General features: G+C 40.9%; 3 protein-coding genes across 5 annotated transcripts; 1 reads left to right on the top strand and 2 right to left on the bottom strand.

Annotated features, from left to right (window-relative positions):
- Positions 1-889: 889 nt before the first annotated feature.
- LOC135634663 (serine carboxypeptidase-like 34) lies at positions 890-4,784 on the bottom strand. 3 transcript variants are annotated; one of them, XM_065145128.1, is made up of 10 exons: positions 4,463-4,784; positions 2,917-3,024; positions 2,740-2,835; positions 2,541-2,633; positions 2,347-2,435; positions 1,929-2,225; positions 1,719-1,855; positions 1,526-1,621; positions 1,336-1,441; positions 890-1,253 (listed from the first exon to the last, which is right to left on the bottom strand). In XM_065145128.1, the coding sequence occupies exons 1-10, from the start codon at positions 4,737-4,739 to the stop codon at positions 1,104-1,106; spliced, it is 1,449 nt and encodes a 482-aa protein (XP_065001200.1). In that variant the 5' UTR covers positions 4,740-4,784; the 3' UTR covers positions 890-1,103. The 3 variants fall into 3 exon arrangements, with proteins under 3 accessions (XP_065001200.1, XP_065001201.1, XP_065001202.1); XM_065145129.1 differs by having other exon boundaries at positions 1,526-1,618; XM_065145130.1 differs by lacking the exon at positions 4,463-4,784 and adding an exon at positions 3,120-3,248.
- A 3,889-nt stretch (positions 4,785-8,673) lies between these two features.
- On the top strand, positions 8,674-10,108 carry LOC108952640 (uncharacterized). The gene is made up of 2 exons (XM_018825022.2): positions 8,674-8,969; positions 9,584-10,108. The coding sequence occupies exons 1-2, from the start codon at positions 8,688-8,690 to the stop codon at positions 9,977-9,979; spliced, it is 678 nt and encodes a 225-aa protein (XP_018680567.2). The 5' UTR covers positions 8,674-8,687; the 3' UTR covers positions 9,980-10,108.
- A 178-nt stretch (positions 10,109-10,286) lies between these two features.
- Positions 10,287-12,436, bottom strand: LOC135634811 (uncharacterized). Its single transcript, XM_065145438.1, has 3 exons — positions 11,800-12,436; positions 11,546-11,676; positions 10,287-11,286 (listed from the first exon to the last, which is right to left on the bottom strand). The coding sequence occupies exons 1-3, from the start codon at positions 12,037-12,039 to the stop codon at positions 10,578-10,580; spliced, it is 1,080 nt and encodes a 359-aa protein (XP_065001510.1). The 5' UTR covers positions 12,040-12,436; the 3' UTR covers positions 10,287-10,577.
- Between the last annotated feature and the right edge of the window lie 41 nt (positions 12,437-12,477).

Below are 12,477 nucleotides of genomic sequence, written 5' to 3'. Positions count from 1 at the left end.
TGACATGTTGATTTCTGAACTTGTTGTTCAACATTTCCTAGCAATTTTGTACCATGATTGTGTTGTTGAATTCCATGTCCATGTTATGGTTTGAGGAAATTAGATTTCCAAGTCTTTGCCATGGCCTGAGGAGATTGAACAAGGACAGTGACATTTCAGCTGCTTGTAGGGAAATCATTGTCATATACGAAAGTGTTTGTGGCCTACTTTGGTTTGGACAGTCAGCCGATGTCACTTGTTTATTAGCACAATGAGACTTGGATGCTTCAACTTTAGCAGGTTCTAATCAACTGCTACGCAGATCAGAAGACAGTCACTATTTCAATGATAGACCATTTGAGCATATGTGACACCATACTAATTAATTAAGAAGCTGTGGCTAATATGGATAGCATAAAGTACAAAAGATTAGATATGAAACTGTAGCTTGAATTGAGACAGAGGCTATCCTTACTATTTAATTAAGAAGCTTTAACTGATATGCATAAGCATAAAAATAAGAAATCTATATATGAAGTGAGCTGTTTTCTTGCAGTCAGATGACGATAGGTAGAATCCAAATTACAGATAAGGAGCCTTTTGGATGATCTAAATACATGCTTATTTTCTTGTTACTGACCAGATGAAGCATAAACACTATGAGCTTCAGGGAGGGGGGGATTCAGACTATTGAAATCATTAATTGTTTGATAATAAAATTTGGATAGTGTTTCAGCTCATGAAGATTCATCCTGTTACTAAAATGCTGTAGACAATTGTCACCATCTGCACAGGGTAATCATAAATCTGATTCTGAAAGAGATGAATCTTCTTTTAGCATACACACTGTCCCACAGAGAATTTTATCCTTGGTAGATTGGATATAATCAATCATTACTTGCCACCAGCATTAGACAGCCTGCACTATGCTTTATTTTATTAAACCGTCTTTACATAATTTTTCTTCTACTGTGGATTAACAATTGAAGAATCTTGCTTGATGAATGATTGAACCTTCATCCAACTTCTTCTCTATTGGAATCTGGGCTTACACCTGATTCCAAAATGGAACTTGCAGAGGAAACTACGACGGCTGGGGACCGAGACAAGCCTGGTGGGATATGCTAGAACGGGGAAGAAGGCAATTCCTGGTCGTCCAAGAAATGATGAATGAGCTGTCGAGCCTGCCTGGGAGCAAACGTGGGGACTTGATGACCTGCGCCCCTCACCGTGACGAAGGTGAGCCCGTCGAAGATGATCGTCCACCCACCGACCTGGATGATTCACGGAAAAGCTTCAGGCGGCCGTACACAGATGATGAAACTATTATGTTTCAATCGAGGAAGCAACTCATACCTGCTTGCGGTCGTACCATGGCGTCCACTCTCGAGTTGTTTTCAGGCCAAGCTTGTGCAGCGTGTATCTCGTGGAGGTGACTGGAATTCTTCCATCCGTATCACCGCTGAGAACAGACGAGAAATTTAGATTCGCGATGCTTTCTCTTTTGATCAACTCAGGAACAGTACAAACTAGTTCAGAATCTTACCTGAAGACCCACACCCTGATGCCGCCATGGATGAGCTTGCGGATGACTGGGAGAACAGAGGCCGGTGCATCATTCCAACGGGTAATCACATCACTGCTAGAATGTCATAAACTCTCAAATGCTGATCAGAGACAACCCAGAAACTTTGTGTTCTTACACAAATCTTGTAATGCATGCCAACAAAGTCTAGTACCTGCAGTGAGTCCAATTGTAACCAAGTTTGGTGACATTGGCATGAAGAGCTTCTTGAACATCTTCTCGGTTAAAGTACACCTCGCTATAGAGCGAGACACAAGGATCATAACCTGCCGGTTTCTGATGCCATCCGCTCTGCAGCGAAAACGCCCATCAAGTTCACTGTTTTCGTAATAATATGTGATGTTGGATTGATCATAGAGCTTACATATTTGGAGAACAGCTTGGGGGAGGCGCCTTCGACGAAGTATGACCTTTCGCTCCAAGACATGGATGTGTTCGGTCGGACACAAACAGGGGCATACAAGCTGTACATATCGATGATATCGTACACTGCAAAGTACTCTTCTAACGCATCATCGCATGCCTTGGTGACATTCTCTTCACTAAAATTGCAGCTCTTCTTGACATCATGGTACACACGATCGGAGATGACAGCATGATCCCATGCGTAGTCGACCATTCCGGTCTGATCAGTATCATCATCCATCAACGCATTTCCAATCTGACAAATAGTTGGGATTATAATTAAGATGAGCGATTCTTCAACCGAAGTCCTGAAAATACCACTAGTATGACCACGACTGCTTGTGACAGCCAACTGAAGAACAGAAAAGAAATCTCACTATGAAACCCTTGAAGTTGATGTAATTCTCCTTGGAAGCTTTTTTGTTTTCGTCGAATATTTTCTCGGAAAGTTGAGGTACATAATGCCCTACCATAGTTGTGATAACAACAAGAACAATTAATGATGTGACACAATTCAAGGATTGAATACTAAACTTAGCACGAATTGAACATAATAATCCAATGTTTTTACCTGCATAGCTTTCTCCAGCGATGTAGAAGTCATGGGATTTGAACTGCGGGAACCTCTTGAACCAGTTGAGCAGGAAAATGTACGAGTCTTCGGCTACAATTGGTCATCGATCGACAACAAGTGAGCAGATAGTAACAAATCTTAGGAGGAGTTTTGTTGTCATCAATGAATTAGAAACACTATGTCGTCAAGAACTTACCGGTGATCTTATCCCCGAGTGAGTTCAAGTCAGAACTGGTGTTTGTGTAAGAAAATCCCACGCCCACCGGAGACTCGAGAAACAACAGATTGGCCTCTGCAAATTTAGATTTCCATAAGAATCTTCTTCATTTGTTTTAAATCCTAAATGTACTCGTCTAAGGGGGATTAGACTCGCCTTTGTTCCAGGAATGCTTGTTGAACATGAGCTCTGGCTTCCCCTTTTGCATCAGAAAAGGCCCCAACTCCTCTGCCTCTCCGTACCCGATGGAAGAACAACCAGGCCCTGTAATCAAACTTGGTTAACATGCAGTCACAATCTAGCTGTGTCAACAAGAAGTTTCGCGTCCCACCGACAGGAAAACAATGCGTGATGCACACCTAATCTTCGAAAAATCAATCCAATCATTGGCCAAGCAGTTTAAGTTTGGCCGACCGGACGATTCAGATGGACGGTGAGCTCAGAACCAGTTCATCTTTCTCCCCCGAATATTACGTTCAATTCTAATGACCCGTGAGAAGAGTAAGAACCATTCGCAATATGAATCAAAGCAAGCTAGAAACTTGTGCTGCTGTCCACATATGGTCCCAACATTCATTTGTCCTTCTCGACAAGCAAACGGTAACCTTTCCTTCCTTTGGAAGGTCACAGAGTGACCAGAGTTCTTCACCACTCATGGCTTCCCCACACGCTTGTAATCAAAGCACACTAGTTTTAGACCTTTCGACATGCACTTACTTCGTTCCTATCCACTCGTGAGGAATGGGTTTAATCTCAATCGGGTCCGTTTGACCAGAACTTGGTCCCCTACAATGATTTCCATTATTGCTTGAAAGAGCAATATCATCTCATTTAGGCCATGAATCTGTAGGGGTGTCCCCCCTCAATCATGGATACTTTTACATCGCAGGATGGAGAAGCAGTCGATGCATGCATATTAAATCAAGTCAAGCACGAGAACTACAGCGAGTTTGCATGATCGAAGAAGGGGTTTGCGTAGAGTATGAAGTTAGAAGATGCAGTATCTTAAAAGGAATGTAGATTGACTATTACGTAAATTAAACCTGGACACAGAATCCAATGTAAAGTTCCTTCACAGCAAAATGTTTGACATTTGATAATTTAGTAATCAAGATGCCAACCAACACTACGATTCGTCCACTGGTCAACAGATCAATCATCATATCAGCAAGATGTGCAAGACCATAATGTGCCAGCGAATTTATTTCCATACATGTTTTTAATCCTTCAGTGAGGAAAGTAACCCCTTGCGCCAAACAAAAGAGGCAAATAATTAGGCACAGGGGAGTATCGGATGGTGTTGGGATGAATGATGAGAGGCCCCAGTTCTACAACACAAGGATTCATGGTGGGGGGATGACAGTGTTGATGATATCACTGAAACATGTTGGCCAAGTAGAAATTGGAAAGATTTTTGTCAATTTCATGATGATGGTGGAACCACCTATTTGTCTGATACCATCTCATTGCCCTTTTGACGTACAAACGAAGGAAAGGAAACTGATATAGCATGAGAGGTTCCTACCATAGCGGACAACTCTGGATCTCGGAGAAAGAAGAGCACCTCTTGAGAGGCCTTAAGAGAAGAAGAATAGTTGAGGAGCCAATTATGGCCTTAAGAATGACGGAGAACCGATACAGGATTGCAGTGGTGAGAGAGAAATCGCATCGTCTGATGCAGAGAGAAGAGAGAATTATGTACCTCCGTTGAGCCAAAGGAGAAGCGGCTTCTTCTCGACGTCGTGGGTGGCCTCGAAGAACCAGTAGAAGAGGGCCCGCCCGTGGCTTTCGTTGACGGTGACGTAGCCAGCGTACTGGTGGAAGTCAACCGGCGGCTGGCCGGGGAGTCGAACCACACGGTCGGCCTGCTGTTGTTTCAAGGCCTCGTGGTCCAATTCAGCGTAAGAGTAGGATAAGCCGAAGAGGAGGAGGAGGAGGAGGAGGAAGAAGAAGAAGGAAGAAGACGAGGAAGTACCCATGTGGCCCAAAGATGAACAGAACTCAAATGTACCGAGTACTAACGCATCAAATGCTCTCTATTTATAGTGTTTTGAGCCCGTTCTACGATATGTGAATCGGAACGAATTGATTTTGAGATATGATTCCATAGGATAGGATGGAAGGAAATTTTACCTCTGAAATGAATTTGTGACTAAGATGGAAGTATTTTTCATCATATTTCCTATAATAATTGGGGTTAAAACGCTTCCTCCGTCGTCAATCACCTTCCCCACTTAATGCCTGTGCCTTGGCATTGTGTTCGGTTTTCGTTCCAAAATGGATCTCTTTCGAATTTTTTTAGAGAGATGGAAGAATTGATAGTTTGTGGTAATCAACATGACACATTTGAAGGAATCCCCCGCCGTCAACTATGGGCCAAACTATCCCCAAATATTATATATATATATGAGAGAGAGAGAGAGAGAGAGAGAGAGAGAGAGAGAGGCATGGCATTTGTGACTAAGATGGAAGTGAATTACAATATATGTGTTACAATACTTGTGATTAAATGCTTCCATTTTCCAAACGCCTTCCCCACTAAAAGCCTATACCGAATCAATGCGTTAGGTTTTGGGGAGAATAAAAGGTGTCCTCTTCCTTTTGCTCCTTTCAGAATTCCAGAGAAACACTGCCAAAATGTCCAAAGAAGTGGATGGAAATTGGTTCCAAGCTAATCAATTAATTTTTCTTTCAACGGAGAAAAAAAGTTCTTATGACAAAAGCCAAAAAACAAGTGTAATATTTTACACCTAATTCAAAAAGATAAAACAGACCACTAACTTTCGAACTCACGTTGCAATCAATCGCATAAGACTCGGTTGAATCACTCTTCTTGATTTGATGACATTTTTGCGCAGAATTAATGAGTGAAACGTATACATGTGGTCTTAATTTTTGGTTCGGTGAGAAGTCGCATCACCCTAAATACTTGTATATGGTTGTGCCCATCGCCTCTTTACTCCTTGCCATGCTGTTGGAGTCGTATATGGCATTTGGAGCTCATAGCAATAATATTTAAAATATTCTAAAAAATTAATAATGTCTAATTATTTTTGTAATCCGATTTTATGTAACTTAGTTCGTTCATGCAAATTATCCAAAAACCGATTGGCTCAATCAATTCATTTTGATTTTTCGATACGATTCGATCTAATAATTAAGTTGATTTTTAATATTCTAATTGGTTAGATCGAATCGTATCGAATATTAAAAATAACTCTTAAGGACAATTCAATAAATCTTGAGAAAATATATTTTTTTGATGTTAGCATATAATAATATAGTGTGTATATATTAGAAAATATGATACGAAGGTTATAAACGTTATACTTAATGAATGTGAGAATAGATGAAAGTCGAAATGTAATCAACAATTTCAACTAATACACCATGAGCAATCTATATTTAAAATAGCCACATCAAGAGTAATCTATAATAACCACACAACAAAAGTTGAAATATTATTTTTAAGTGACATAACAAATAATCTATCAATATTCATTCGACACATAGTCTTCGTGTGACATCCAAGCCAAAAAAAAAAAAATATATATATATATATATATATATATATATATAGGTTATCCTTTGTGATCGACAAGGATCCAATAAGAATAGTTGTAGATTGTCTCTCCTTTAAAGAAAAAGCAAGTGGAGGTTGTTAAAAGTGATTGACGATTGTCTTCTTATAGAATATTCTATCTTTTTATGATATTTTTAGTGTAATTATAATGGAATCAATTTTTGATCACTCGCGATCACACTCATCTATCTCGTGTTATTAACTTGAACATTAAAAAGGATCAGGTCAAAAAACCTTATTCGATCTCGATCTTCATACATATGACATATTGAAAGCTCAATATTTTTAACTCAATGCATATTGGACAATCCTGTGTATATCAACGATATCTTTTCATAATAAAAATAAATTTTCATTAATGTAATAGTGGCCGGGGCCCATCCCTCGTACTAATCGGTAAGATGATAAGTTGTGATTGGAGGTTAACTTTTCCTTACCAAATAAGCGACACAACAAATAACAATCTGTAATAACTATACTAAGAAAAGTTGAACTATGATTCATAATCTGTAATTTGGTCGTCAGTTGTTTCGTGATAGGACACTTCCACAATTATCATTCTTTTAGTGAATTTAGTGCTTTATTTTCATAATACTTTCTTTAATATACCTTTCTAAGTAGAAGGAGCGATTTCTTGTACCATCTAACATTTATCACATCAAAACAAAAATGATACTTTTACCGTCATTTATGCTGAAATAATGCATCAGAAGCGTAAATATTATAATTGTCCCTTCCATAATCACCTGCTTTTCTTTTATTCTACGAATCTCAAAAACCTTCTTTTTCTTGGATTCAAAACAAATGAATCTGTGTACTTCGTAAATGTCTGATGGAACGTTCATCTGTTTTGGTCAACAAGATATCAATAATTGAGACATAATGTAGCTGTTGGAACCTCAATGGTATTGGTCAATATATATGAATATTAAAGAACAGGACGTGGATAGAATGATGCAAAGACGTTGATGAAAATAACATGAGAATACTCTTCTGCTAGCCTTCTTGGCTTTCCAGAAGAAATTCCATGTTCTATGAGTTCAATAAATTAAGTTCATCTTTGAATAGCTTTGGAAGTATGCAACAACCAAGGTTAGCTAAGGAACCAGAGAAGTTCCCTGTAGAAACTTCTCATCTAACGAAGAAGAAGCTTCAGGTACCAGTAGCGATTGGAACAACTACTTCCACTAGTGAATATGAAAGGAAGTGCTACATCCACAAGTTCAAGTGTCTAAAAGTTTGCAGTCTAAAGTCATAAAAGAAGCATTTTGAAACCAGAGTTTCAAGACCACTCAACACAGTCAACAATGGCCAGTGCAGTTCTCAGAGCTCCATTGTCATTGGATAGAGGCGCCGCCCATCAGGTACCGGATTGACTCACAGAACCTGCTACTTTAAGTGGGCGTATAAATGGGCAAAACAAAACTTGCATGTTTCTCTTTCTGTTTGTTGCAGATTTGACACTGAACGAATAATCGAAAATCAAGTAGAACATTGATTTATGCATAAAGAACAGAAGCATTTATTTGCTATAGCCTATTTTCATCATCTCTGTGGGATGCTAACACTCAGATTGATGAAGACAATGATCCATATTAGTTACCCTTTTGCTACTTGGGTTTCAAGATAGAGTTCGAGACACAGAAACCATGGATCGTTTAGTTTTCCTTTCGGACCCATACGATTTAATTGGTTAAGACGACAACTCGACTCGACTCGATTATATTTGCATCTGATCAGCTGTCCATCTACAACAACTCTTGAATAGTTTCTTTTCCGCTATGATAGCAAACATGCATTCAGACTCGAAAGATCAGAAAGAAACTGCTTTGCATTTAGCTTCAGTTTTCTTACAGATTTGTCTCAAAGCATTCACAGTAAAAGATCGTATTCTTCTCCTCTATTACAACTTATACTCGAGCTCGCTACAATGCATATGTCCTATATTGATAATGAAGTGATAGATCCAGAAAAACACAGCTAATGAGATATATGATCCGCCAACAAAGTTTAGCGTCTTTTCTTGGAGAGGGCGATGACATTGACGGCAGTCTCTGGGCTCGTTCACCTCCTCACATCGGTCTTCTTTTCTTGGAGGGGCGGTGATCGTCGTCACAGAGTACTTCTACAGACTTGTTGACCTTCTCACATTCGTCGATCCACTGGGCATATATGTATGTATATATGCATTGATTACTTGATTCTTTAAGAGGAATAAAAGGAGTGGGAACCAATAATCCTATTTCAATATTATTTTCTCATCATGCTGTACACGCTTGTTAAAGAAGATGATGAGTTTTGCAACCGATACCAGCCTTGCTGATCTCCGTTATCCCGTAGAATTATGTCTGCTGAGAAGAACAGCACCAACAAGATCCGACAAGGGAAGAAGACATCGGCATCCTGCTTCACCTGCTTCTCCAGCTCTGCCGATTCCGACTCCGGTTTACCGGAGGAGTCGAAGCCAGGCGCGGGCTCCAAGCGCAAGCTCTCATCCTGCTTCTCGTGGCCTCGGTGTCGAAACACGAAGAAGAAGAGGAAGAAGGAGAATGCAGCACTCCTCAATGCTCCGACGCTACCATCAACTGATCTTAATGCAGTTGAAGGGAGGTCACCACTTGCTCAGGTCAGAGAGATTTACCTGCCTGCATTGGCTTCTTTTCGCTTAGAGTGTTAACATGAAATCGAAGTGCTTCATATCCCAATTATCTCCTTGTGGAATTACTGTCGACAAGTTCCGAAACCTTTCCATGAATCTTGAGTAATCTTGGAATTCTTATGGACTGTTAGATCCTAAACTTTTCTTGAATCCAAGACATTCACAAACTACGAAAATGTCTCAAGGCTGTAATGTTAGATCCTTCATGCTTGTCATGTCAGTTGACTGAGACTTCAATTTTGAATCAAGTTGGGACATGTCGCGGTGCTCAACTTAACACACCCAAATATGATATCTCAGTATATCGTTACGGCCGGCATTTCATATCGCAAATAATGTTGTAGTCGGAAGCTGAGAGGTATAGGAGTCCAAGTGGTCGCCTCTACGTGGAAGTGTCGTGCCGAAGCTTTCGCGCTTCCTTTTCCGTGGGAGTTGTGCGTCATCTAGTGCGGCTTCGCTGTCGTCCCGAGTCAAACTCTTCATGGTGATCACGTCAAAGATGGGATTAATGCGTAGTAGTCCATGTTTCGTGAACGTTTAATATATATACATAGACGTGGTTTAATGATTTGTGAATGCAGGAGTGTAATAGCGGTATCCAAACCAAAATCGAGGATCAGCAGCAGCAGCAGCAACAAGCAGAGGCAGAAGACGATCCAAAACTCGACTCACGCGGTCAACATGTTGTCACCCACATCTCACCTGAGATCGATTGTCGGTCGCAATTGGCACCACAAATCGGGGCGAGGAGCAGCAGGCCAACAACATCCCGGTTCGGCCGTGCATCCCCCCGCGGACCGGTTCGATCGGAGAGGCTCGTGCTGTCTGTCGTCGGGCCATGGATCACGGTGGCGACGCTGGCGGTGATGGTGTTCTCCGGTCGTGCAGCTGCTATCATTTGCTTGTGTTCCTGCTTCTATTTGCTCCCACTCTACAGATGGCCAGTCTCGGCCGATGCATGGTTCAAGAGAAATTGACATGAGATCCGACGAGAGTAAAGAAACACAATTATAGAAGAACCGATGAAGAAAAGTTACCACTGACACACTTCAATCTATCAAAGCAAGAAGAGCCTGTTGCATGCGAGAATATTTGTCTTTTTTAATCTATTACATCATATGAATTGGCAAATTCCAGTGCTTCTTCATATTGGTAAAGCATATGAATTGTCTCAAGAATGATACATGGCAAGCAAAATCTCATATTGGTAGAACCAAACGACAAGACCACAATAAAGAAAGCAATTAACTTAATGGTGGATTATCACAAAGTACACAGCACAAGGGGTAAGACTCCATCTTGAATAGGAGCTATGTTTATATAAATGCCAGTTTAGAAATTGGTACAACAATCGATGTTTCCTCTTTAAATAAACAACTTCAATGATACAAAAGAATCCCTCTACATGATAGGCTGGCTACACATGAACGATATACAAACAGTGATAAGATGACCAAAAAAGAATGTAACAACTCGAAGCCTTGCACAATGGAGGCCGCACTTACAATCTCCGTCAGAATCTCCACAATTTGGGTAACACCAACATGTAGAACTAATCATGATCTGGGGGTGGCGCTAATCCAGAGCAGCTTTGTTCCTCTTTGCAGTCATGGACTTGGGCAAGCCATCAAATATTGGCCTAGCAAGGACGTCTGGTTTCAAGATCCACTTGCTTCTAGGCCAGAGGGAAGAGTTATTATCAGGGTCCTGCGATTGCAAACACGAAGTGCTGGAGGATTTCCTGACAGAAAAAAGACCTTCAGTCTTGACAGAATCACCACTGAGGATGGCACTCAAGCGTTTGGTATCGGTATCAGTCCTGCTCCCTGGTTTTGGCCTCGGTGCTATTCCTTTTCCTACCCTACCTGAGAATCCACCATTGCTATCCAAAAATTCTGGGGTATCAGTTTTTTGACGTCTCCTAATAGATCTCTCAGTCTCATTATTATCCGCAGCTTCTAAAACTGTATTTTCCCCAGTGATGTCTCCATTTTCTGTTAAGAATCCATTTGCCAGACTTCTAGACTTCCTATGCCTCCTTGGAAATGGATCAGAAGTGGGAGATTCTTTAGATGATAATTCATCGTTCAAGCAGCGTCTTCCTACTTTATAGTCTGCCATCTCCGCGCCTCCAAGCTCTGGCCTCCGTTTATTGGGGGTGAGACCATAGTATCCCTGTAACTTGCTCATTGCAGGAGAAACTTTACATGCAGAAGGTTTCCAGTTGAGGGACTCGATCAAATCCAAAACATCATTACGAGGTTGATAGGGCGGAGAATGCTCTCTGCAATAAACGAATCATGAGGAGACAACTGATATCTTGCTGCCATGTTCATAAAACAAATATGAAAAAAACAGGATGCATCAAAAGATAGAAGCTACTTGTGCAAACTTCAATCTTTCTTTATTTCAGTATGTCATCAAGAACAACTCAGACGAGCTCCAAACACAATACAATCTCGCATCAGTACTCATATCCTTACACATATTCAGACTTATGCAAAAACAATATATTGTTTCAAGCCGAAGACATGAGGAAATACCCGTTCTCTACTGAACCGTCGCATAGATAAGTCGACGGAGGATGCCTTCCGGGCAGAGGAATTTGCAAGGATTTGTGAGCAAACATCTGAAGATCCGTCACTAATCCATTTAATCGTTTGATGTCTGCCACCTGAATAATCAAAAGCACAATAAAATTATGTTTCTTCAATTGCAGCGGTTTGACCAATGTTTTTATGATTCATAACAATTACCTTGACACCGAATGTAAGCATTCAAACAGAATTCCAATTACCTCGACACCATACTTAATCGCAACACCAGCAAGAGTGTCCATCTTGGAAACGCGATGATGGATGTGACTGGATCCAGCGGACGAGCCAGGCGAGGAAGACGGCGACGACGGAGAAGGCAAAGACGAGGTCACGTTGATCGTTGCAATGCCTTCGATCTCTGTCGGTCGGCGTACGTTTCCGTCCAAGAAGCCATCCGCGAAGAGTTGAAAGTCCCTCCGGCTCATCATCTCCGCCAGCATCTCTGAAGACAAAAATCTGCCTCTCGCTCGTCCCGATAAACCAAAACAAAAAAAAAAAAAGTGATATTTTTCACATCAGAAGCCCCAATTTGTCGGTCGACGAACGAAACAAACTCCAAAACTTCGCAAGAGAGGGGGAACTCTACAGAATTGGTGGAACTTCGCAGAGTAAGAAAGAAAGAACAAAAGCCAAATCTAGACAGGTAGATCGGTGGGTTCCGAACCAAATATCGATGAGAATTCAGTTAATCTCGCATCGGATTCGTGGAACCGCAAATAAAAAGATCCCAGCTAATAATAGGAAGGGGGAATGGAGGACGCGGGGAGCGAGTGCGGTCGATCGTCAGTTCAAAGAATGCTTCCATTGCATCTCACACGGTTTTCAAACCGATAAAGGTATTATTATTACCACTGCTACTGTCTCATTGTTGTTTTTTC

This window comes from Musa acuminata, chromosome BXJ3-4 (assembly GCF_036884655.1).
Source record: "Musa acuminata AAA Group cultivar baxijiao chromosome BXJ3-4, Cavendish_Baxijiao_AAA, whole genome shotgun sequence".
NCBI lineage: Eukaryota > Viridiplantae > Streptophyta > Magnoliopsida > Zingiberales > Musaceae > Musa > Musa acuminata.
This window is presented reverse-complemented; position numbering and strand designations above follow the sequence as displayed.